Below are 24,696 nucleotides of genomic sequence, written 5' to 3' on the forward strand. Positions count from 1 at the left end.
GTTCTTTTTTTCATATAATTATTTTTAAAAATTCTACTAATCCACAATATATGTTACGTTATAACTAAAATCTCATAAAATTTATATATCAAGTTTTCACAAATCACAATGCATCAAGGTAACAAACGATAAGTATTTTTAATTTTTTTTAAAGTAGGGTAGGGTTGGACTGCAACTCTATTTTCGAGAACAAAAAAAATGTCAACCCACAAACCGATCCGAATTTATCAGCCATCCAACTAGAATCGAAAAAAATCTAACCCAACCTAACTTTTATAGTTTAGGTTAGGTAGTCTTGGTTAGATTATCGAGTCATATAATCACCCCTAAAATCACTACTGGACCTCTTAAAATCTTTATTCAAACAATTATAGATTTATTCATTGGATAAAAATACACCGAATAATTACTAAATATTGTAACGGGACAAACCAATTTTGTTTATCTAATTGTCCACTTGTCTTCGATATGTGTTTATCTCAAGTTTAATTCTACTCATGAAAATTTTATAACCATGATTAAAAATGTTAGACATTGAAACTCAAATTTATATATTATTGAGTTAATAAAACAAATTTGCAATTTACGGGTTAACTTATTAAGACATATTTGACTAAAACGTTCAAGGTTTGAATCTCAGAATCATGACAATATGAACATTCAACGATAATTGATATTTACTTATTCTCTAGTGATTACTGTTCAGATTCTCGTACCTCATTTCAACATGAGCATAAAAAAAAGCCTATGTCTCATATGATAATGCATAAATGATAATCGAGTTAGATATCTAATAAGATAATGTTTTTTTATTGGGTCAACCCGACCAACTAAAAGATAAGGTTATAACTTGATCCTATCTTACTCTTAAGATTATTATGAAAATTAAAAATATTTGACATTTTTAATCGATATTAATGATACGTTTTGACTTGTGAATGTTTGATATCTAATATTTATGAGATTTTCGATCTGACATGCTTTGTAAATAAGATTTTTTTAACTAATTTTTTTTTTTTAAAACAAAGAACAATTCGATAACTTGACCCAACCTAACGGATTGGGAGTTCTATTCATATTGTTTAGGTCAACCATCCAATCCAAACCAACCCGAACACATCTTCAAATGGATTAAATTGTAAAGTGACAACCATTTTTGTCCAAAGATATAAAATTTTTAACTAAAAATGTAAAATAATATTAAAGAAATTTTAACTAAAGATCCAAATCCAAATCCCAACGGAAAGCGGTGCAAGACGAAGCATCAAAACGAAATTGCCCTCTGGCTTTGTCTTCATTTACACCTCTCTCTCTCTCTCTCTGTATCTCTCGCTCTCTCCCTGTCTCTCCTTTTCTCTCTCTCTCCCTCTCCCTCTCCCTGTCATGAGGGGTTGCGAGGCGAAAACCTCGCAATAACCAAGGGAACTGTTAGAGAGAGAGAAAAGGGAAGAACAAGAAAAGAAAAGAAAAGAATCAGAGAAGGGAGAGAGGAGACGAGGGGAGAATTTTTTTGTTTTTTTTTGTTTGTTTCTTTCATTTTTTATTTATTTATTTCATTGGAAGATCGATCTGGGTTTCAAATTTTTCTAGGGCTGATTGATTTTGAACTATTGCTGTTGGAGATTGAGAGGAAATTTGGAAACATTTTGGATTTTTCTTCTCTTTTTGTTTAGATTTGCTTGTTTAATGTGGGTGTCCGTGAACCGTTACCACGAACACCCGGAGATTTTGTGTTTCCCCTCAGAAAAACGAGATTTCTATTAGAAATGGACCAAGAATCGAGCTGGGATGGCTCTCCCTCTAATGCCATTCATATTGCTCCTCACAAACCTACTCAAAGGAGGCTCTACCATGTCTGGAAAGGAAACAATGTAAATTTCTCTATTCCCTTAATCTCAATGCCTTCAAGTTCTTTGAATCTTATGAAACCGTTGGGTTTTATGTTTATATATTATAAGGATCTTCTTTGATGATCATGATATATCCTCAATTCATTGAATTCAGCTGTTTGAACTTGTTTTAAATAATTTTTTCCCAGAAATTGTAACCGCTCAAGCCCACCGCTAGCAGATATTATCCTTTTTAGGTTTCCCTTCAAGGGCTTCCCCTCACGGTGATATGTAACAGGTCAAAGCAGACAATATCTGTTAGCGGTGGGTTTAGGTTGTTACAAATGGTATTAGAGCCAGACCCCGGGCAATGTGTCAACGAAGACGCTGGCCCCCAAGGGGAGTGGATTGTGAGATCCCACATCGGTTGGAGAGGGGAACAAAACATTCCTTATAAGAGTGTGGAAACTTCTTCCTAGTAGACGCATTTTAAAACCTTGAGAGAAAGTTCAAAGAGGACAATATTTGCTAACGGTGGGCTTGAGCTGTTACAAATGGTATCACCAAGTAGTGTGCCAGTGAGGACGTTGGGCCCTAAGAGGGGTGAATTGTGAGATTCCACATCGGTTGGACAGACGAACAAAACATTTCTTAAGAGGGTGTGGAAACCTCTCCTTAGTAGACGCGTTTTAAAACCTTGAGGTGAAGCTCGAAGGAGAATGCCTAAATAGGATAATATTTGCTAACGGTACACTTGAGTTGTTATAGTAATTTACCTGGTCGAGGTCAATAAACGCATTCATTAGCTCTCTACCCATTTTTTCTCTTAATTTTTCTGTAATCATTTGATCTTTTTAGTCTTTGAATCTAAGTTTAATGCATATCTAGTGTAATCTTGGGATTTCCTCAATTCTTTGGATTCAACTGTTTTAACCTTTCTTTCTTATATTAAATAATATATTGTCTCTCTTGTTTTTCTCCTTAATTTTAGTTCTTTGTCCTTTCTCTTGATAATATAATGAGATATACAGGCATATTTTGGTAGTTTTCAATGTTATTGGAAGGAGTTATTATAATGAGTGTATTGTTTGATAATAGAAAGGACTCTTCATTGCTGTATCCTACAAGTTTTTACTGTTTAAGGAGTTGATGATTCTGGTTTTGATGCATATTCTTTTGTCTGCTAGAAATTCTTATGTGGAGGGAGATTAGTTTTCGGTCAAGATGGGACGTCGCTCTTCTTAACGTCATTTTTAATCGGCGGTCCTGCAATAACATTTTGTATAAGAATGCTAGTTGCAGTCCATAGTGATCATCAAGCTTTTCACTTCCCAGTACTGATTGGAGGATTGGTTCTTACAGTTTTGGTTTGTGATAGGCAGAATTTTCCTTGTTTTATTTATCTTTGCAAGAACATATGGACTAAACCTGATCGGTAAGTTGTTCGTGCAGGATTTTATTTTTCTGTTCTTGACTTCTGGTCGAGATCCCGGGATCATTCCAAGAAACTCATTGCCACCTGACGCAGATGAAGCAGACTTGACAACCCCTTCTATGGAGTGGGTTAATCACAGGATGCCTAATTTAAAAATACCCCGAATAAAGGATATAACGATCAACGGATACTCAGTGAAAGTGAAGTTTTGTGAGACTTGCCTTTTGTACCGTCCACCACGGGCTTCGCATTGCTCCATCTGCAACAATTGTGTTCAGAAGTTCGATCACCACTGTCCGTGGGTAGGTCAGTGTATTGGGCTGGTAAGTTACATGAATTAACCATTGAAACTTTGCTGATTCTTTAAAGAATTTTATATTAACATGTTTGTTTGCAATGATTTGTAGTAGTAATTCCCTTTTGTTGACTGAATGTGGGAGATCCTTTATAAGGGTGTGGAAACCTCTCCCTAGCATACGAGTTTTAAAAACCTTGAGGGAAAGCCCAAAGAGGACAATATCTGCTAGCGGTGGGCTTGAGCCGTTACAAATGGTATCATAGCCAGACACAGAGCGATGTGTCAGAGAGGTGGCTGAGCCTTGAAGGGGGTGGACATGAGGTGGTGTGCCAGCAAGGACGCTGGGCCCCCAAGGGGGGTGGATTGTGAGATCCCACATCGATTGGAGAGAGGAACGAGTGCCAACGAGGACATTCGGCTCTGAAGGGGATGAATTGTAAGATCCTACGTCGGTTGGGGAGGAGAACGAAACACCATTTATAAGGGTATGAAAATCTCTCCCTAGCAGACACGTTTTAAGAACAAAGATGACATTATTTGCTAATGGTGGGGCTGGGAAGCTTTGGTTATTTGGCATTTGATTTTGATATCATTCTTCAGTGTCTCTAGATTACTTTCTGTTACTTTCTGCTACTTGAACGTGAGAGCACATCAAACAGCAGATTGAACGTGCTTGGTTGAATATATTTCAATTAACCATGTCTTTGTTTTCATTTCGTTGCAGCGTAATTATCGATTTTTCATAATGTTCATATCAACGTCTACCATTTTGTGTATATACGTCTTTACATTTTCGTGGATCACCATTGTTCGACAAACTGGCAGTTACTGGAGTGTTATCTCAAGTGATATCTTGTCAGTTATCCTTGTCGTCTACTGCTTTGTATCTGTCTGGTTCGTAGGCGGGCTGACGGTTTTCCATATTTATCTAATGTGTACCAATCAGGTAGAGCTTTATATTTTTACACGTAGCATCGGTATTTACAGTTTTCTGGCATTTGAATACGTGATCCATGATGAATTGACTCTCATGTAAACACTTGAACTTCCTCTTTTCTTCTTGACCCGGCTCACTTGCTTTTGAAGCTGGAATACCTTTTTAAGTGATTTGAAGCTGGAATACCTTTTTCAAAATAGAATAGAGGAGTCCCCTCGATGACAGTTTTCTACAGTTTTCTGGCATTTGTATACGTTATCTATGATGAATTGACTCTCATGTTAACTATTGAACTCCTCTTTTTTGTCCTTCTCGACCCTGCTCACTTGCCTTTGAAGCTGGAATACCTTTCTCGAAATAGAATAAAGGAGTCCCCTCAAGGATACAGTTTTCTATCATTTGAATAGGTGATCCATGATGAATTGACTCTCATGTAAACACTTGAGCTTCTCTTTTCTTTGCTTCTTGATCCGGCTCACCTACCTTTGAAGTTGGAATACCTTTCTCGAAAAGGACTCGACAAAGCATGCTTGGCATTGAATCAAATATTAATATAAACTCTTTTTGTGGGGATTGACTGTGATATCTAAAAGCATACTTGTATGTAACAAACTATCTTTTTGTTGCGATGACTGCTGATCTTTTGCAGACGACCTATGAAAATTTTCGTTACCGTTACGATAAGAAGGTCAATCCGTATACAAAAGGGCTTGTGGGAAACCTGAAGGATGTGTTCTGGTCTAAGATCCCTCCTTCAATGATTGATTTCCGAGCATGGGTAGCAGAAGACGAGGATGCGAGCCTACAATACAGTACTTCAGGAACTGAGAGAGGCTTCATGATATCAAAGGATAAATTTGACATGGAAATGGACATGATGTTTCCAAAGGAAGGTAGCATGAAGCTTCCTAATATGTTGCAAAATTTGGACTACGCTGATGTCAATGATGATTTGAAGAAAAAGGATGGCGTAGATCGAAATATTGCCTATGCGTTCCCTTCTATGCAAGAACGGGCCTTACAAAATTCAATGCTAAGCGATTTGAAGGATAAGAGAACTCAGTAGTAGCACTGTAATCCAATCTCATTACCACCAACATTCTTGGAGACAAAAGGTACTGCTTCTTGCTTCTCCTGCAAAGTTTCCCGTTTTATGAAAACTTTCTCACGTTTGTTGTCCCGATTAGATGAAACACTGCCATGTTTATTCGTAGTGTTCTAAGTCTAAATTTGCTAGGAGCTTATACGAGTTGGGTTGGAGAAATCTTTTGGACCAATCTGAAATTTCGGGTTAGTTGGGTCAGTGGCCCAAGCAACTCGAATAGAGTCACAACCCAACCCAACCCTCTATTTTTTATGAAAATTTTCTCGTGTTCGTTGTCCCGGTCAGATGAAACACCACCATGTTTATTCATAGTGTTCTAAATCTAAATTTGCTAGGAGCTTACACGAGTTGGGTTGGAGAATCTTTTGGACCAACCCGAAATTTCAGGTTGGTTGGGTCAGTGACCTGGGCAACCCGAATAGAGTCACAACCCAACCCAACTCAACCCTCTATTTTTTATGAAATCTTTCTCGTGTTCGTTGTCCTGGTCAGATGAAACACCACCATCATGTTTATTCATAGTGTTCTAAATCTAAATTTTCTAGGAGCTTACTTGAGTTGGGTTGAAGAAATCTTTTGGACCAACTTGAAATTTTGGGTTGGTTGGGTTGGTGGCCCGAGAAACCCGAAGAGAGTCACAACCCAACCCAAACCCTCTATTTTTTATGTAAACTTTCTCGTGTTCGTTGTCCCAGTTAGATGAAACACCATCATGTTTATTCAGTGTTCTAAACCTAAATTTGCTAGGAGCTTACACGAGTTGGGTTGAAGAAATCTTTTGGACCAATCCGAAATTTTTGGTTGGTTGGGTCAGTGACTTGGGCACCCGGAATAGAGTCACCACCCAACCCAACCCTCTATTTTTGGGTTGGGTTGTTGGGTATAAAACATTCACAATTCACAATATATTACTAACATTGATTACAAACGCCAAATATTTTTAATCTTTATAATATTTTAAGAGTCGAATAGGGCAAGGTAAGGTTGGCTTGTAATTCTATTTGTGGGCTGGTCAAGTTGACCTGACCATAACAATGTCAACTCGTAACCTCAATTGGGTAGTTCGGGTTGGTTGGGTTCTTAGATCATATGAACCTCTTGAAAATTTGCCACCATATTCTACAAAAGAAATCAACTTTTTTCATGTTGTATGAAGTTCACGTACTTTTTTCTCAGGTCTTGTGGAGATATTTCCTCCAAAATGATAACGATAGCAGACGACGGATTGAGTATGGATGTCGATGTCGACTTGTTTTGAATAGGGATTAACTCGAAAACAGATTTGGGAGTGGATTTCATGAGGAAATGATTTGTAAGTAATGTGTGTAGAATCAGCTTCATTTTCCTCTTCATTTCTATGTTGTCCTAAATCTACACTAAGAATTGACTCAGTCCCAAGAGAATTTGAAAATACTTGTACCTTTACAATAGTTTATTGAGCTCAACATTGTGATTTGTGTAACATATATATATATATTTTTTATACCTAAAATACAACATTTCGTTGTATAAAGATTTGAAATACGAGCATATTTGATAGACGATCGAGCTAAAATTTTAAATAATCATAAGATTTTAATAAAATTTTTGGGGTTAAATTATAAATCCGATACCATAATTTAGAAAAAATTAAAATTTTGACTATATGAACCAAATTTTTATCTTAAATCAAATATTTGATTTTTCCTTTTTAGGTTTTTTTAGTTGAAATAGTTTATGGGTTTTTTTTTTTTTTCAAACTTAATAAAGATTCAAATGTTTTCCAAAAAAAAAAAAAATACGAAGATTATTTTTAAAAAATAGCAAAATAATAATAATAATCTTTAAAATACAAAATTTAAAACTAAATAATTATTAAAATAAAATGAATTTGAGATGTAACATAAATTAATTTTTTTTTTCCCTAAAAGAAATGCACTTGGTCCCAATTATGAGTATTCATATAACTCGATAACGTGATCAACCAGACTATCTAATATAACTTATAAAAAGTTGGAATGGGTTAGATATTTTTCGATTTAGATTTAGTTGAACTTTAGAAAAATAAAAAATTCAATTTGATGCTATTAGTTGCCATTTTTTTGGTGAGTCAACCTGACCCAACTCTACCATTTGTAATTCATGTTAGTGATGTATTTGAAACTTGTAAATATTTAATATTTGAACGAGTATAACTTTTTTAAACAATTAAAAAAAAAACACAATCTCACAACCCAACCAAACCCAACCCAAAATATTTTTGATGCTAAGATTACCAATTCAACTAACCCAAAATTTCGAATCCGTTCTAAAGATTTTATCAACCTAACCCAACCCATATACACTCTAAGTCCCAACATGTGATCTATACCTTGTTTTTTTAATATAAATTAAAAAAAGATAAAGAAAATAAAGACTTAGAAACCAAATTTGGTAAATCATTTCCATAAAAAAAAAAAAAAAAAAAAAAAATATATATATATATATATATATATATATATATATATATATATATATATATGTATGTATATAGATAAGATAATAGAAATGGGCCCAACAGCTCGGCCCAACATATCGGCCCAACAGTTCGGCCTAATGTTCGGCCTATATGAATATACCACCGGAAAGAAGCCCACGTCCGCGCAGTGAAATGACAACCACACGCTTCAAATAAAATTTTAAAAAATAAAAATAAAAAGAAATAGGAACCACAAAATTATTTGCTGACGTGTATTATCACTGCGAAAGAGTAATCCGATAAACCAATTATGAAACGCCACGTGTCAATATCATTTAGCAAAATCTTGGAATTCATTGGATGAAAAGTATTATATCACTATCCTCACATGCATATATCAGAGCCTCTATTTCTAACTCTCCACTGAGAGCTCTCATTCTTCCTCTGTAATCCTCCATCCGCCATCGTAGGCCCTCCAAGGAAGCTTCCTCTTCCATGGCCGCCGCCGCCGAAATGGCTCTTGTGAAGCCGATGTCGAAGTTCTGCAGCAGGAGGTCTGAATTCGGAAGCCCTAGAACGAGAGCAATTCCATTCTCTTATTCCAGATTCACCTCCATTAAAATGTCTGCAACTACTTCTCAATCGCCTCCGAAGCCCTCGAAGAATGCCAACAAGGCTGTGGTTAAGGAGACGCTTCTGACGCCGAGGTTCTACACTACCGATTTCGACGAGATGGAGACTCTCTTCAACACTGAAATCAACAAGAACTTGAACCAGGCAGAGTTTGAGGCTTTGCTCCAGGAGTTCAAGACTGATTATAATCAGACGCATTTTGTGAGGAACAAAGAGTTCAAGGAAGCTGCTGATAAAATGGAAGGTGCTCTCAGGCAAATCTTTGTGGAGTTTCTTGAGAGGTCTTGCACTGCTGAGTTTTCGGGGTTTCTGCTCTACAAGGAGCTGGGAAGGAGGCTTAAGGTATTGGTTATGAACTTTAAGAATGGATTGTTTCTGTGCTTTTGAAGTTGATTTTGGGAGTGATGTGGAAAATTGTTTCAAAATTCCTGCTTATAACTGTACTATTTGTTTTGACAGGATGGTCTTTCTGTGAATTGTGGTATTTTTAAGTACTTTATCCTTGAAAATACGCCATAGTTTGCGTTGAAAAGAGTTTTCAAAACAAATGCAGTGGAGACTATAGAGCTATTGTTTAGAATTTAAGTAGATAATGATTTTGTTTTTGGTTTTCTGCTTTTAGAAATTAGGTTTATTTCTATCCTTTTTCTTGGTTTTCTAATCTGCTTTCGTAACTTTTTTTAAAAAAAAATTATAGCTAGTTTGTTATTTTAAAAAATTGAAAATCAACCTTTAAGGATCTTTTTTTCCTTTTGAAATTTGACTAAGATCTTACCATTGTTTAATAAATAATGAACAAATTGAAGTATGGAGGTTTTATAGAGATAATTCTAAAATGTAAGAAGCCAAAAATCTAGAGACAGAAATTAAGTTGGACTTCGAGTTAGACCAACATTGTATTACAGCAACCAAACTTTAGTTTTCATGTAAGAGAATAGATGGTATGTCATTTGACTGTATAGTTTGTTCTATATTGTTGAATTCTACTGCAGAATGGCTTCTGCGGTTCCAAATCATAAGCTGATTTTCACTATGAAATCATATGTTATCTATCATATTTCCTTAAACTTGAGCAATGTGTAAGGAAAATAATCTTCCTTCTATCTCACTTGGCCAATTTTTTTTGTGTTCCAGAAAACTAATCCAGTGGTGGCAGAGATTTTCTCCCTGATGTCAAGGGATGAAGCCAGGCATGCTGGGTATGTACTGATTTTATATTTTATAGCCTCTAAACCATACCGTAAGCTTCCTTTATTGATATGTAAGGACACTGCAAATATCACATATTAAGCCTCTTGAACTTCCACAACCATTTGATTTTTGAAAAATAAGTCTATAAATACTAGGATTTTTTTTGTTTTGTTATTTACTTTTTATGTATGATTTCTAAAACCAAGTAAAGTTTTTCTTGTTTTTTGGAATTTGGCTAAATATTAAATGTTTTCTTAAGAAAGATGAACTCATGTAGAGAAATTATGACAAAACAAGCACAGGTTTCAATAACGAAATGGTTATTAAATTAACACTTGTGTTAGTTTAATTTTCAAATTTTGTTCTTCAACTTTTAAATATTAAATTTTAGTCATTAAAAATTGCATAAATATTTTAGCTTTTGATGCTAATATTTCCAGGGTTGAATATAGATATGTATACATTTGACATCCAAATACTTGGTTAGTAGATGTGTCATTTGTCTAGGTAGAAAGATCTACTAATTAGAAATAACGTTGCACAAGTCTTTGCTAAGAAATAGCTAAACCGGTTTGTTTTTACATATAGTTCAGAACTAAAACTATGTTTGAAAATATAGGACTAAAATGTTATAAACACGAAAGTTTAGATATTAAAATAAGTGTCTAAACAATATGTTAAGTAAATACGAAAGCCAAATTTCAGATCAGCATTACAGTGAAATTGTTTTAAGTTTGTTCATCTTATAACTTAATTACAGGTTTTTGAACAAGGGTTTATCTGATTTCAACTTGGCATTGGACTTGGGATTCCTGACAAAGGCTAGAAAATACACATTTTTCAAGCCCAAGTTCATCTTCTATGCAACATACTTGTCTGAGAAGATTGGATACTGGAGATACATAACCATTTACAGACATCTCAAGGCCAACCCTGAGTTCCAATGCTATCCCATTTTCAAGTACTTTGAGAACTGGTGCCAGGATGAGAACAGGCATGGTGATTTCTTCTCTGCATTGCTCAAGGCACAGCCTCAGTTCCTCAATGATTGGAAAGCTAAGCTCTGGTCCCGGTTCTTCTGCTTATCGGTAATTCACCATTATTCGTCCTTCCCAAAATTTTAGTAGAATTCTACACTTGACTGCAACTAATGGAAAGAATAATGTTTTTGTGACAATCTGTTCTTCAATGCCATGCTTATCTACTAATCCTTTTATTTGTTCCTGAAACCAAAAAAAATACCTTGTTTTCAAGAAGTGAAAAACTAAGTAAAAAAGGTTTAGTTATGAGTAGTTTTTATAAGTTTAATGTCAATATGAATCTTTTGTTACTGAAATTTGGATATGTTGAAATTGACCCAAGCGTTTTCCTTTTCCCTCTGGATGAAATATTTTGCAGGTGTATGTGACAATGTATCTCAATGATTGCCAAAGAACAGCATTCTATGAAGGAATTGGCCTCAACACTAAAGAATTTGACATGCATGTTATCATTGAGGTATCTACATAGTTCATTCATATGCCATGTTTGAGAAATACTCTGATCTTCAAACAATAATTCAATGAAACTGTTAAATCCACTTCTAGCTATAAAAAAATGTCTATCTGCCTAGTTAGATGAACAATATAGGGCTGAACTGTTTGTGAACCAAACTCATATTACTTCTGTTCCAGACCAACCGCACAACGGCGAGAATTTTCCCAGCCGTACCGGACGTGGAGAATCCCGAGTTCAAGAGGAAACTGGACAGGATGGTTGAGATCAATGAGAAGCTGCTTGCTGTTGGAGAAACCAATGAGGGTTCTCTAGTGAAGAACTTGAAGAGGATCCCACTTGTTGCAGCATTGGTGTCTGAGATATTGGCTGCATATTTGATGCCTCCGATTGAGTCTGGATCTGTTGATTTTGCAGAGTTTGAGCCTAAACTTGTGTACTAAATTTTTGTAATTAGCTCATACTCCACTCATCTTTTTAGTATGGTTCAGTTTGAATGAGTGTAATATGTTGTCATGTAATGTTTGTAAAAATATCATCACAAACATTGAGTAACGAAGTGGTCCTAGTTTATAATGTTAATCACCCTCTGTGTTCTGCTTCAGCTTATTTTGGTTTCTTAACTTCTAAGCATTCTTTTCCAGTACTAAATTTTGTATATGAACAATTGCAATCCTTATTAATCTTATTAAGTTCAATCGATGGTTAGGATTTAAACAAAGTTCAATCAATGGTTGGGATTTGGACAAAAAAGAAAAATAATAATTTCAACTTTGGTGGATTGAAGTCTATTAGAGGTGTTCATATAACCGTGTTCATATAACCCAACCAACCTGAACTACCTAACCACAAACCAACCACAACCCATAAAAGTTGGGTTGGATTAGTTTAGAAAACAAAAAATTTGAGTTCGATTGACATTTTTTTCTTACTAATAATTAAATTCAATTATAAGACGATATTGTTCAAAATATTACAAACGAAGAAACTAGTTTGAAATACAATCATAAAATAAAATATAAAAGACTCCAAAAGATAAAAATGGACTGACGCTCCGAAACGACTTTCTCTGTGACCGCACAACTTTCAAACGATTCTCCACCTCGACCAGCAGTACAAACACCTAAAAAAGAAAGAGAAAAGGGACGAGTATAAAAATACTCACTAAACAACCTATTTGTAGGCTCTCATTGCATCTTTAACCTAGTAAGCATCCAGGGCTTTACTCTAGGCTCTAGGAAGTTCAGACCTAGGTTCCAATGCTATCTAAGCAACTGGGTACCCCAACATTTTGAGCGTGTCTTTGGACGGAAGCGTACCCCTAGGGTATGTACCAGTTTTCCAATCTTTCTTTTCTATGACTTAGGTGGCTTGTTGCTTATGCAATGAATGACTAGTGTTCTAAATTGAGACGTGACCTCATAAGCTACGAATCATTATAGCTAGATTTGAATCTGAACATCATCCATGAGGTTAGCTGACGAACCCTCACACAAGACCATAAAGTAGCCAAAGTTTGGGGGAAGCGATCCCCCATGTGCCAGTCAGCTACTAGGTTAACCTACGTGGTCCCACGCTCCCTCAATCAGGAACGGGTTTATAGCACAAGGGTCCTGTTCATGAGACCCTTGGCCATTTTCACATTTCGCGCTACCCTAATTGGTGATGCCTTGCTCCACGGTACTACTACTAGAGTAGAGTCTCGACGGTACAAGTAGAAAGGGTAGTAGACAAACTTATGATACTATTCACACTGTTATAGCCTGATGAGCTACCTTGGTCGTCCTTGGTTTTTGTGGAGACCTACGAGATTCTTAGGGGCTTCTAGGCGATTTAAATCTCATCTTTCGTTTCCAGAACATTTGGGGTTAGCTCCTCGAGTCAAACCAATCTCTAGGTGCACATAGGTCTAAACCTTTGATTGGTCACAATCCTGGAGTGCAAGGTATAATGGAAATGTACTAACCTGAGTCAACATGTAAACTGCACTAGCGCCATAATCTCAATTAAGTTCTCTCAGGCATGTTTTGCTAGGGAGATACTCTTATTAATCACCTAAGCATATAATCCATGGTTTAAACTTTAACTTAGTCATATCTGGGTTTGAGAAGATCTATTGGGTTTCTAAGGCGGCTAGGGTGACTATGTGGCTTAACGTGGACTTCTGACTCCATACTATTTTGTTTGAATTCCTCGAGTCTTTTTTAGTCTGGGAACTAGTGTCTAGACCCTTTGACCGTCGCTCACACTCCTAAGGTGATCAGTCTATTGAAGATGTCTTAACCTAGGTCACTGTTTAGCCAACCTAACTCTAACACCCTAGCCATGTGCAGATAAACACGCTCTTCAGGGAGAACACACAGGCAAACATTTGGAGCTAACACACATAGAAGCAAACAAGTTCAACAGGGAAATAACACCCATCAATCACGTGCTCGGAGAACACATAGTCAAACATTTGGAGCTAGCACACACATAGAAGCAAACAAGTTCAACAGGGAGATAACGTCCATCAATCACGTGCTCGGAGAACATTTAGTCAAACATTTAGAACTAGCACACACATAGAAGCAAGCAAGTTCAACCGGGAAATTACGTCCATTGATCACGTGGAAGCACATATGACAATAGCCCATCATCCTTTCAAAAACAAATGTTTTTTTAGGTGTATTATTATCCTAAACAAAACCTTGAAATTACCCACGCAAAGGCAAAAGATTTTCTTGGGAAGAAAGAAATTGAAGAGTTGAGAGAAGTACAAAGCTCGGTCGTCTTCTTCATAAGCTCCACTTTTCCATTTCCTGCTCCACAGATTACCGATTGAAAGTCGCTCTCGATTAGGGCAAAGAACCAGAAACAATGAGCAGCATAGGCACTGGTTACGATCTCTCCGTCACCACATTCTCCCCCGATGGCCGTGTTTTCCAGATCGAGTACGCCGCAAAGGCCGTCGACAACAGTGGGTATGTCTTTCTTTTTTTTCTCTTCCCCTTCTTTCTTCCATAGACTTTCCCTGAGGTAGTTAGGGATTTCGCGATTTCCTTTTTATGTGAGCTGGGTCTGGAATTCGTTTGCAGGACTGTTATTGGAATCAAATGCGAAGATGGAGTCGTTATGGTAAGTTTTAGAACGCTTTTGAGTGTGTTTCCTCTTGTTTGTGGATTGTGGTGGAGTGTCTCTCACGTGCGAATCTGATGGGGGTGTTATTGATTCAGGGCGTGGAAAAGCTAATTACCTCGAAGATGATGCTTCCTGGTTCTAATAGAAGAATTCACGCCGTTCATCGTCATTCTGGCATGGTATTTCCCTTGTCTTTTCTCCATCACTGCTTTGAATTCAAGTGGTCTTGTATGAGGGTTTTGATTTTTTTTTTAAAGCCTTTATTATATAATGGTCGTAGATTACTGATTAAGGAGAGTGCCTTGACTGGGTGGAGACTTGCATATGAATAATGGAATAGAAAAGTTCATTTTCTTGGATCTTCTCATGTTCAAGTGTTTGAGGTTTAACATATAGCAAGAAGTGAACTGTAAAGCTACATGGGCTTGCATTCTCATCTTTTTCTTATTGATGTACTTCGTCATTCAATAACAGGCTGTGGCAGGATTAGCAGCAGATGGAAGGCAAATAGTTGCTCGAGCAAAGTCTGAAGCAACCAACTATGAAAGGTTGGGACTCTTCTATTTTAGACAGTCTCCAATAACCCACACCTCCCACTCTATACATAATGAAATTTGTTGTTCTGTAAGAATGCATAATGGATATGAATGTTTTCGGTGATGATACCTCGATTTAATTCAGTTTTCTGCTAATGTTTGAATATGATTCCTGAGTCCTGACTTGATAAATATATTTTAAATAGAGGTTTACAGTTAACAAGTCTTCTACGATTAAGATACGACATGACAGATGAACAGTATTAGACAAAGTGACGATGATTGAATTATTGAACTGTCACATGCAAATGAATTGTTTTTTCTAGAAACTACATGCCTTCATGAACTTCTAGCCCTTCATACACATTAATCATACATAGGTACAGTGAGATATTATACTGATGGGAGAAAATAATGGTGTCTAGAGCACTTTAAAAGTGAAGGCATACAGGCCATATGATCATGAGAAAAGTTATCAATTAATCTAATGCTTTTTCTGAGGTTATCTGAGATGTATTGTTGTTTTTGCATTATCCTATTGAATGCTTATCTTGTTTTGTTATGGACTCCTTATATAGTGTTTATGGTGAACCAATCCCTGTAAAGGAACTAGCTGATCGTGTTGCCAGTTATGTGCATCTCTGTACACTCTACTGGTGGCTCAGGTTTGTCACGATTTCAATAAGACCTATAGTAATTTGAAATTGCTTCCTTCTTTCTCCTTAAATAGAATTAAAGTTAATGTTGCAGACCTTTTGGATGTGGCGTTATTCTTGGGGGTTATGATAGAGATGGACCACAATTGTACATGGTTGAACCATCCGGTGTTTCTTATGTGAGTTTATGCATTGACATGTTGCAGACTTGTGATATTCAGTTTTAACTTTAATGCTGTTTTGTTCACAGCACTTGCAAACTACTTATGCACATCTATCACTGCTATGAACTTACATTTTTTGTGGGTTTTTCCAGAGGTACTATGGCGCTGCAATTGGAAAGGGCAGGCAGGCTGCAAAAACGTAAGATTAAAGATTTACTTGTCATGATTCTCTTGTGGGGGGATTGACTAGACACTCCTCTGTTGCTATCTAATTGAATTTAATGAGAATGAGTTTTCAAAAATGTGGATGCATGGCTACCTAAAGATGTTTCTGTAGGAGATTCATGTAAGCTTTCTATGACTGATATGTGAATGCTCATTACTCATAATCTTGGAAAATAATATTCATATCAGGGACTTTAGTTATTGAACCTTCTCGCTACATAGCGAATTTATTGACTAATTTATGGTGGATAATGTAATCAATATTAAACTTCCAGAACAATGATTTGGTTGTACATGACCTTTCTGTCCATAGTGGTGCAAGAAACTATAGAAATTGAATTATTTATCTCTTAGCATGACTTCACTGATGGAGGAAAATAGTTGATACAAGTCCATGGGCAATAGAAAATCTTTCATCCACTGTTTTTTCGTGCAAGCCTAACTCTTAATTTTAACAGTCTCAGCGTCGATGGAGCTTTTTTGTTTTTTTATGTATCATATAACTATTCTATTAAAAAAAGGAAGGTTGTGGGGGTATATTAAGAAGCCTTAGACTATGTTTGGGAGTCATGTCCAAAGCACCCTCCACTCAAAATCATGTTTGGAAGTAATTTAAAAGTGTTCAAAGCGAACATTCTCATGTTTGTATTCAAACAATTATTTAGAAATACTCAATAAACGAGAACTTGTGTAATTTTTCAGCCGAAGTGCTCAAGTGGAAGGTAAGAACTTTGATTAATATAGAACCAATAAGTACTTTTTACTTAAGTGCTTATAGTTAAAAAGGACTTTTGTTAAAGAATGGGCACTTTCTAATACACCCCTTATTCATAATAGCTCACAACCTTCGAATATATCCATCAATATAACATCTCACTAACAAATTGTCTGTTATCTTTATTCATGATAATTCAAGTAATATTCCTGATGTACTAGAATGCTATGACAGGGAAATTGAAAAGTTGAAGCTCTCTGAAATGACATGTCGGCAAGGGGTCATTGAAGTAGCCAAGATGTGAGTAGCTTCTGAGTTGTTGGGCTTTGCTAAAACAAGTGATCTTGTAGTTTGTCCGAGCAAATGCTTGATTAGAATCTAACTTTTGGTTGCTCTTTTTGGCGAGCAGTATTTATGGAGTACATGATGAGGCAAAGGACAAGGACTTCGAGTTGGAAATGAGTTGGATCTGTGATGAATCCAACCGCCAACATCAGAAGGTACTACTAATGTTATAGAAGAAAATAAATTGCAATTGTTCTTTTCAAAATTTTGTTACATGATATGTCGTGATATTAGTATACTAATTCTGTTCTTCATATCAACATCGATTATGGGTAGCTGAATATTAGCGGTACTTAAATTTGATTGTGGAAAGCTGCATCTAAATTCTGAACCGATTACCGTAAACTTAGTTTTCCTTTGGATCTTCTGGAAGTTGTGACAGAAATCTACGGTTCATGAATTTTTTCAGTGGTACATAATTCCTGTGGAAAAAATAGGATGGTATAGCTGCCTACTACTATTGATATTAAATCACGTTACGATTTAACACGAACAATGTAGTTGAAAGTAGTATTAGTATAGTATGAACATACTATAGCAATAGCTAGTATCCAATTCACGTTGCCCTGAAATACTTTAGTATTAGGGAAGTGGCTCTCTGGAAAGATAGTTCAACCACATGCTTCTTCTATTTTCAGGTCCCGGAGGATCTTCTAGGGGAAGCAAAGGCAGCAGCTAAAGCTGCCCTGGAAGAGATGGATGCTGATTAAGGAAGTTAGATATTTTTAGGTGTTCTTACTTGTACTGCAATTGCTTTATTTAGTTTCAAGCGTCTGGTTAGAGCACCCTGTAAGAATTTTCCAAGGATTCAGGAACAGATAAACTTATTGTGATTTCCATACTGCTTTATTGTACTGTTCTTAATCAAATTGGGAATTTTAATACGACCAAGAGTTGTGAATGATTTGCAAATGCAGCAGTTTGATTTACTAAAGCTAGATAAACTAGGGCTTTTGGAACTTTTCTTCCATGCTACAAAATCTATACTTAAATTGGGCTCTTAAAACACATGTTCATGATTCATAAGATTGTTTATTTTTTAATTAATTGTGTAAAAGAAAATATATTGGACTGTTATCTGTAGTGGGTTTTGTGATGGAGTGTGCGGTATTCACTCCCAACACCAAGTGAGTCAAGCTAATTTGTATTTGCGTCATTTACCGTCGGACAACTAATGAGTTTGAAAGTAAGAATAAGAAAAGATTTAAAATCGAACGTTTATATAACTATGAGCAAAAGGCAACACTTAAATTAAATAACATATAACTTTTTGAGTAGGGAGACTTTGACAGATTTTACCTGAAAAATCATATACTTCAAAATTCATGATTTTTTTGTAGACGATTCTAATTAATTAATTTTGAAAATGAGCTCAAACATGCTCCAAGTTTGTGTGATGATAAATTTCAGCACAGGTTGCAAATCTTTGGTAAACTTTATTAATTACACCAAAAAGTATACAACAAACCAAGGAAAAACTAAAAGGAAGTAGAATGAGGAGTCCTAAGAAGCCTATCCATTATCAGAAATTACAAATTCCTTCAGAATGTTAATACTCTCCAACATCATAAACATCCAAACTCTTCTTCCTAGTGGCAACCAAAAACACATATACAAATCTACCCTTCACACCAAACGCAATACTAAAATCTACTTTACATATGCACTTACATGGAAACATCATGGTGTTCAGCTTGGTCACACAGTTATAAATCAGTGTCGACCACGATCGTAGCTGCACTTGTCCACATCGACCAACGGTAATCAGAGGTTATGAGCAGTGCAATCTTGTTAGGTGCATCTAGATCAATGTCTTTTACAGAGTCGATGAACTCCAGCTCGAAAACGAACACAGATAACAAGCTGACTGAAACATTCCTTCCTAGTAGCCAGCATTGAGTCGAAAGTTCGAACTTCAGGAATGTAATCGAGCCATTAACTTACCTGAACCATCTGGTCTTCTTCCAACCAAAAATGCATAATCACAGTTGGAAGAGATGGATGTCAACAATGGAGTAGAAATTTACACCATAGCTAATAAAAGCGTCCTAGCCTGATGTATCGATTTCCTTTCCCGGATCATCATCGTGGATATTTCTCCGCAACCTTCTTAACCAGATGTCATAGTCCATTGGATATGGAGTTCCACAAAGACTATCGACGTAGTCAGCAAATGCTTTCAGTACTGTCGACATATCACCAAGCTTATGCTGAATTGACCTCCTTGACCAAGAGGTCTCTCGCCACAATAGCACCCCCTCAACGGAATCCAGGTCGGGAAAAGCACCACCAGAGGCATAATAAAGCATATAAACTAGGCTCTCAGCATCTGATGCCGAGCAGAGCTTCCCCTCCTGTAGAGCAAGAGTGGATGAGAAGTGAAGATTCAAAGCAGGGCGGTCCCTGTCTTCAAGAATCGCATGTCCCCAGCCGATAAGAACAAAATAAGGTTGTCTCACACCCGATCTCACACAAATCACATTCTCTGGTCGGATGTCTCCATGTCGGATTCCAGCTGAAGCAGCAGTTGAGAGTGCAGACAAGCAGTCATGGCAACACCTTAATGTTTCTTCAGGACTAAATCTACCACCATTTACCATGTCTGCTACAGTTTCACCAACTGGGCTGGTCACAAGAATAGGCGTGCCACACCATGGGTGGTCGCAGTTCTGACCCGAGCTGGGTCTATGACACCGACCGGGATGAATGATCCTCCCAGATGCACTCAATTGTGGTAGATACTTGCTAGATAGACCTTTCTGTTTCATTACAGTCAGCACCCTGGTCTGCCTCTGTACTTGATACCACCAGTTCATATCTTCCCATGCTTCGAGCTGGGAAATTCGAGATCCGACGTAAAGAAACAGACTCTTTCCAGGTTCTTCAACAGGAGAAGCAATATAAAATTGAAGCTCACCAGAAGTCAGGAGTTCATTAATCTGATAACCCTTTTGCCAGTTCGAATCCTCCAACCACAATATGGATCCTACTTCCAACTTTACTATCTCTTCCGACTTAACTTCGATCGAATCTTCCTGAACTTCAACAATTTCAGGGGAAACACTTCGCCGTTGGAACCTAAACATACCATTCCCATTCGATCTGACGTCACCCAACTGCCTCTCTGCTCTTCTCGTTTGCAAACGAGAACTATGCTCGGCAGCTAGATCCTCAATTGAGTGTGTCGGAACTCCAGCAAATTGCATTATACAATGGAAGGTTGCAAAAAGTATTTGTAAGGCCCCAATATTTCCCCAGTTTGCATTTCCAAGCTCATTCCAGATCCTATCAATTTGAGAAACTGATATTGTAGCATATCGTTTTATCCATTCAGCAGCACATTCATACGCATTATTTGGATCGCACTCCAATCTACTTAAATCTCCTTCAACTTTTATTACTCCTCCATACTGTGAATTGACAAGAAGAACAAAAACGGAGTTTAAACTCGGTGAATAGTTCGATTTTTTCAAGCTTCTTGACAACAGCATGCGGATAGCATAAAAAAGGGCCTTGCCTAAGACAGATGAAGAAGGATAACTCTCATGGTCCACAGCGAGGTTTCCGATATCAGGACTCAGTACAGCAAGCGTAAGAATTTGGCCCCACTTCCCATGGGGATGTCGAGGGTTCTTCAACAGTATGCCAGTGGCCGAAAGACCTTCCAGCTTCCCTGTAGCAATGGCCTTCTCAGCATGGTAAAATTTTAAATTATCCCTGTACAAACAAGCAACGGTGAAAGGCAGGGACTGATCATGACTCCCCCAAAATGCCTCCCACAAACCTTTCACACATGCATGAAGAAAATCCTCAACAGCAAGATAAGCAGTTGCTTCCACGCCATCAGAGGCCGAAGCACAAGTAGCACTCGGCATACGAACCAGCTGCTGAAATGAAATACCTTCTAGTGCATAGTCAAACTTCTGTAAATCTATCAACTCAAACGGAACATCGAAAACAGGCTTTTTGGTTTTAGAATTCTCTAACACTTCTTCAAACCAATCCTCGAGTTTGGCCGTAAAGATTTCACTGTCCAAGAATTTGTAAAGAAACTCGTTCCGGTTTCTAGACTTACTTCCAGATGATACACTGGACCTTTTCGTTCCAGAACCCACGGATTCCTGGTCTGGTGATACACCTGTCGGAAGATGTCGATCAATTAGCCTCAAGCTGGTTAGCAAAACATTTTATAAATTTCAACAAAGCCAATGTGATCACTAAGCTTTGATGTGCAACTAAAGCTCACTCACTGCCTAAAAATGTGATTCAGAATTCTCAAATTTGGCCAGTTCCTTTCTCTCTCAAAAGATAACTAACTTATAGAAATTTTGATTTTTGTTCTTCTCCCATGTGAAGTATTTGGCTAGATAGGAAGAGTGAAATTATCATAGTGGTGGAGAGGTCTTGGAAAGAGGTTTAGGAGATTTGGACTTAACACCTTTTTATCACTCAAGTTTCTGTAATTATCAGCTAGGTTTTATTCATCACGGAAGAAACGGAAGAAAGGGCTCACTAAGCCGAGATCACTAACTCATACTAATAGAATAGAAAAGAACCGTCTTTTCTGTATACTTTTCCTGGTTCCATTACTACCGCAGGTTTTACACAATCAATCGGATCATATCGATATCCCTTCAACACAATATAGGTCATCGAAAGGATCTCGGAGACCCACTAAAGCAAGAATGCTCACACTAACCTGTCAATTTTGGATCCAATTCAGAATTTTCTTTGAGAGGTATTGGGAAGGAATTAGAAGGTAATAATATCAGTGGATAGAAGAAAAGGTTATTGGATTGAAGTTCATACATGACCAGCTGGTGTTTGGACTCCTTTTCCAAGCTAGTCATTTTATGCCCTTGTACAATCTTTTATTTAGCTTAATGAAACCACGTTTTTGGTGACTTGCCCAAAAAATATTAATGCCATTTTATTTAATAAAAAAATTTAAAATCAATTTCAATATCAGCATGAACAAGAAAGTTGATTAAAACTAATAGGCTTAAATTTCATAAAAAAAAAACAATCACACTATAAACCTACTTATATGTATACTTCTCCAAATAAAAGTCCAGAAGGAGATTCCAAATGATCACTTGTAAAGTAATCCAAAATTGTGTTTCAAACGCCCTGTTAGATACCGATTTGGTTTTTTAAATTTTTTTGATAAGAAACCGAATCTTCGTTGAATAAATTAAAGAATACAAAGGCATACAAAAAACTTGATTTTGTTACGGAAAGAATTCAGATATTTCTTTAAAAGTGAAAACCACAGAAAATAAACGATAAGAAAATAAGCACGATTTTCAAAACAAAATAGTTATCAAACGACACTCAATATTAAGTCATAGCTTGCACTATCAAGCCAAGTGTCCTGGTCATGCTTGTCCAAGGGCATGTTGCCCACGACTGCATGCCCATTACATGCCGAATCCCTTGCCTTGTACTACTTTATCGCCTTCCTTTACTACTTTCATGTTGTATAATTTCTTTCTTGCTTTTCCTAAGAGTATAACGTTTCGGCAAAATCATGTTTACGCCTGGTAGACATGAAATGCCCCAAAATGTACTATAGGGGATGAGATTAGTTGTCAAATTCTCCCTGCCCGAAAAGTTATATATTCTTTAAGCCGTTGTTGTTGTCTTTTGCTTGCATACTATATAACACTGCTTTCAATCTCTCTCTTAACCTTGCTTTCAAACTCTCTTTCTAAATCTCTCTACCCCTTTTCTAAAACCTTCTTCTCAAATCGGGGCTAGAGGCTTGAGCATACGTTGCCCGGCCATAGGCGACGCGATCCGAAGTTGGCTTGACTCACTCCGTGTTGAAAGTGAGTGTCGCACAATCACCAAATCTGCTGCCAAGAAAAAGGCGATTGTGACACCAAGCATAATATGCACGAAAGAGCACCTCAGCAACAGAGATGAATGCACGTACGAGCATACATCCCAGAGAATTGACAAGATATTAAAATGGTTACCCAGACACCAACAATCGCTCAAAATTCCCCTTTGACACACTGCCTTCACTCCTTACCATTGTAATCAGAAGGCGAATGGCAGTTCTCAATGCTATAAAACGCAACCTGCTTCAATTTCAAGAGGTTGTTTCCTATTGGGAAGAAATTTTTTTACAATTCTCAGCAGTTAATTTCACTTCCAATTAATCAAACCACAATCAGAAACACCACACCAATCACCACGATTATGAATCAACAATTCAACAAGACTTCCAAAATGAAAGAACGAACCAAAATAACCTAAACTCAGAAACCCTAAATCATCTACCAAAAAGAAACCCCCGAATTTTCATCTCAATTCTAAACTCAGTTCGTCAACTCCATATAAAAATTTCCTAAAAGAGTAAACAACAAGAGAAATGAAATACAGAAAAAACCACAAGAACTCCTCACTCACCAGCATGAGCACCGGAATAGAAATCCGGTGAAATTGATAGAGAAATTCGGAGTTAGAGAGAGAATCCTGACCTTCCATTGACGAAATATGAAGTTGGGAGTCGAGGACCATTGACCACGAACCCCCTTAATTCCAAAATGAAATTCAAAATCCACACGCTGATTGATTTCACCCTGGTCTTCGAGTACGATCCCGGCGAAATTCTCTCTGCCTTTTTGGGGGGTCCTCAGTTGTTGGCCATCATTGAACGAACACGAATTTCCACTTCCAAATTCTCTTTGCTTCCGGCGTCTGGTGTCAACCCAGAGGATCCGACCCGATCCGACCCGAATATACCCGACTCGACCCATGATTGTTGGACAAGTAGTTTAAGCCTTTTCTTGGTTGCCTTTGTTGTTGGTTGGTCGGTTAAAGTGTATTGGTGTCTTGTGTTTGGTCATATGTTTTTTCTTTTGGTTGGCAAAATTGTCTGTCATTCATCGATTCAAGTTAAACCGGAATGGTTCGTAATTATATTTAACTTAATCTCTCGAGCTAGTGAAAGCGTGAAATCCCATGGTTCAAGTCTCGAAACAAGTCTTCAAGAGAATTAATCATCTACTTACCATATATGGGAATGAGTGAATTTTATATCGTAAAATTATGTTTCCAACGTCCTATTTGGTTAAGTTCTCAAAATGAAAATTATACCCAACCCGACCCATGTTTGTGACCTGCATGCTAGGAGTATAACTTGTGAACCTCATAATATGACACATGCCTAGGTTATGCCTTAAGTATTTATGATGGACGCTTAGAGCTAGAACCATAAACTTATGAACCTAAGATATTGTTTTGGAGTCTGAGCTAAGCCGAGTAGGCCAGACTCCAGAATTTGCATAACCATCCCCAAGCCTATCATGCCACTCAACTCAGACCCACTTTATGCCCCAAGTCACCTCAAACATCAAGATGCACGGGTACAATGTGATCATATATTTTTCTCTTCTTCGGTAGGATGTTTTGCTTAACAGGAGTCATGACCTATACTATGTCGTCGGGGATGAAGAGATTGTTGGGGGCCAACATATGCCAAATATAGAATTTGAATCATGATCTGAATCCCGGATATGGTGCACGTGTGTTGCCTTAGAAGTGAAATCATGATATGCCTTTAGTT

At 37.1% G+C, this 24,696-nt stretch overlaps 4 protein-coding genes across 5 annotated transcripts; 3 read left to right on the top strand and 1 right to left on the bottom strand.

The window, feature by feature from the left end:
• Nucleotides 1–1,230: 1,230 nt before the first annotated feature.
• Nucleotides 1,231–7,126, top strand: LOC111466029 (probable protein S-acyltransferase 1). Of its 2 annotated transcripts, none has more exons than XM_023110587.1 (6): nucleotides 1,231–1,871; nucleotides 3,017–3,196; nucleotides 3,282–3,587; nucleotides 4,287–4,508; nucleotides 5,188–5,614; nucleotides 6,781–7,126. In XM_023110587.1, exons 1-5 carry the CDS (start codon nucleotides 1,767–1,769, stop codon nucleotides 5,563–5,565), a joined length of 1,191 nt encoding a protein of 396 aa, XP_022966355.1. In that variant the 5' UTR covers nucleotides 1,231–1,766; the 3' UTR covers nucleotides 5,566–5,614; nucleotides 6,781–7,126. The 2 variants fall into 2 exon arrangements, with proteins under 2 accessions (XP_022966355.1, XP_022966354.1); XM_023110586.1 differs by having other exon boundaries at nucleotides 1,232–1,871; nucleotides 5,149–5,614.
• A 1,319-nt stretch (nucleotides 7,127–8,445) lies between these two features.
• On the top strand, nucleotides 8,446–11,968 carry LOC111466024 (magnesium-protoporphyrin IX monomethyl ester [oxidative] cyclase, chloroplastic-like). The gene is made up of 5 exons (XM_023110575.1): nucleotides 8,446–9,016; nucleotides 9,809–9,873; nucleotides 10,626–10,953; nucleotides 11,264–11,362; nucleotides 11,539–11,968. The coding sequence occupies exons 1-5, from the start codon at nucleotides 8,537–8,539 to the stop codon at nucleotides 11,800–11,802; spliced, it is 1,236 nt and encodes a 411-aa protein (XP_022966343.1). The 5' UTR covers nucleotides 8,446–8,536; the 3' UTR covers nucleotides 11,803–11,968.
• Nucleotides 11,969–14,045: 2,077 nt separating this feature from the next.
• Nucleotides 14,046–17,989, top strand: LOC111466093 (proteasome subunit alpha type-3-like). Its single transcript, XM_023110674.1, has 10 exons — nucleotides 14,046–14,322; nucleotides 14,437–14,476; nucleotides 14,575–14,658; nucleotides 14,954–15,027; nucleotides 15,594–15,680; nucleotides 15,766–15,850; nucleotides 15,988–16,034; nucleotides 17,010–17,075; nucleotides 17,185–17,275; nucleotides 17,759–17,989. The coding sequence occupies exons 1-10, from the start codon at nucleotides 14,219–14,221 to the stop codon at nucleotides 17,828–17,830; spliced, it is 750 nt and encodes a 249-aa protein (XP_022966442.1). The 5' UTR covers nucleotides 14,046–14,218; the 3' UTR covers nucleotides 17,831–17,989.
• A 523-nt stretch (nucleotides 17,990–18,512) lies between these two features.
• LOC111465945 lies at nucleotides 18,513–23,825 on the bottom strand. Its single transcript, XM_023110431.1, has 2 exons — nucleotides 23,609–23,825; nucleotides 18,513–21,258 (listed from the first exon to the last, which is right to left on the bottom strand). Exons 1-2 carry the CDS (start codon nucleotides 23,646–23,648, stop codon nucleotides 19,169–19,171), a joined length of 2,130 nt encoding a protein of 709 aa, XP_022966199.1. The 5' UTR covers nucleotides 23,649–23,825; the 3' UTR covers nucleotides 18,513–19,168.
• Nucleotides 23,826–24,696: the final 871 nt, after the last annotated feature.

Source organism: Cucurbita maxima, unplaced genomic scaffold (assembly GCF_002738345.1).
Source record: "Cucurbita maxima cultivar Rimu unplaced genomic scaffold, Cmax_1.0 Cma_Scf00030, whole genome shotgun sequence".
Taxonomy (NCBI): Eukaryota; Viridiplantae; Streptophyta; class Magnoliopsida; order Cucurbitales; family Cucurbitaceae; genus Cucurbita; species Cucurbita maxima.

Coding starts and splice junctions, on each gene's coding strand:
- LOC111466029 (XM_023110586.1), top strand. CDS start 1,767: ATGGACCAAGAATCGAGCTGGGATGGCTCTCCCTCTAATGCCATTCAT. Junction 1,872..3,016: donor ATGTCTGGAAAGGAAACAAT/GTAAATTTCTCT, acceptor TTTGTCTGCTAG/AAATTCTTATGTGGAGGGAG. Junction 3,197..3,281: donor GATTGGTTCTTACAGTTTTG/GTTTGTGATAGG, acceptor TTGTTCGTGCAG/GATTTTATTTTTCTGTTCTT.
- LOC111466093 (XM_023110674.1), top strand. CDS start 14,219: ATGAGCAGCATAGGCACTGGTTACGATCTCTCCGTCACCACATTCTCC. Junction 14,477..14,574: donor GCGAAGATGGAGTCGTTATG/GTAAGTTTTAGA, acceptor TTATTGATTCAG/GGCGTGGAAAAGCTAATTAC. Junction 14,659..14,953: donor TTCATCGTCATTCTGGCATG/GTATTTCCCTTG, acceptor ATTCAATAACAG/GCTGTGGCAGGATTAGCAGC.
- LOC111466024 (XM_023110575.1), top strand. CDS start 8,537: ATGGCCGCCGCCGCCGAAATGGCTCTTGTGAAGCCGATGTCGAAGTTC. Junction 9,017..9,808: donor AGCTGGGAAGGAGGCTTAAG/GTATTGGTTATG, acceptor TTTGTGTTCCAG/AAAACTAATCCAGTGGTGGC. Junction 10,954..11,263: donor CCCGGTTCTTCTGCTTATCG/GTAATTCACCAT, acceptor AATATTTTGCAG/GTGTATGTGACAATGTATCT.
- LOC111465945 (XM_023110431.1), bottom strand. CDS start 23,648: ATGGTCCTCGACTCCCAACTTCATATTTCGTCAATGGAAG. Junction 21,259..23,608: donor TCATATTTCGTCAATGGAAG/GTCAGGATTCTC, acceptor ATCTTCCGACAG/GTGTATCACCAGACCAGGAA.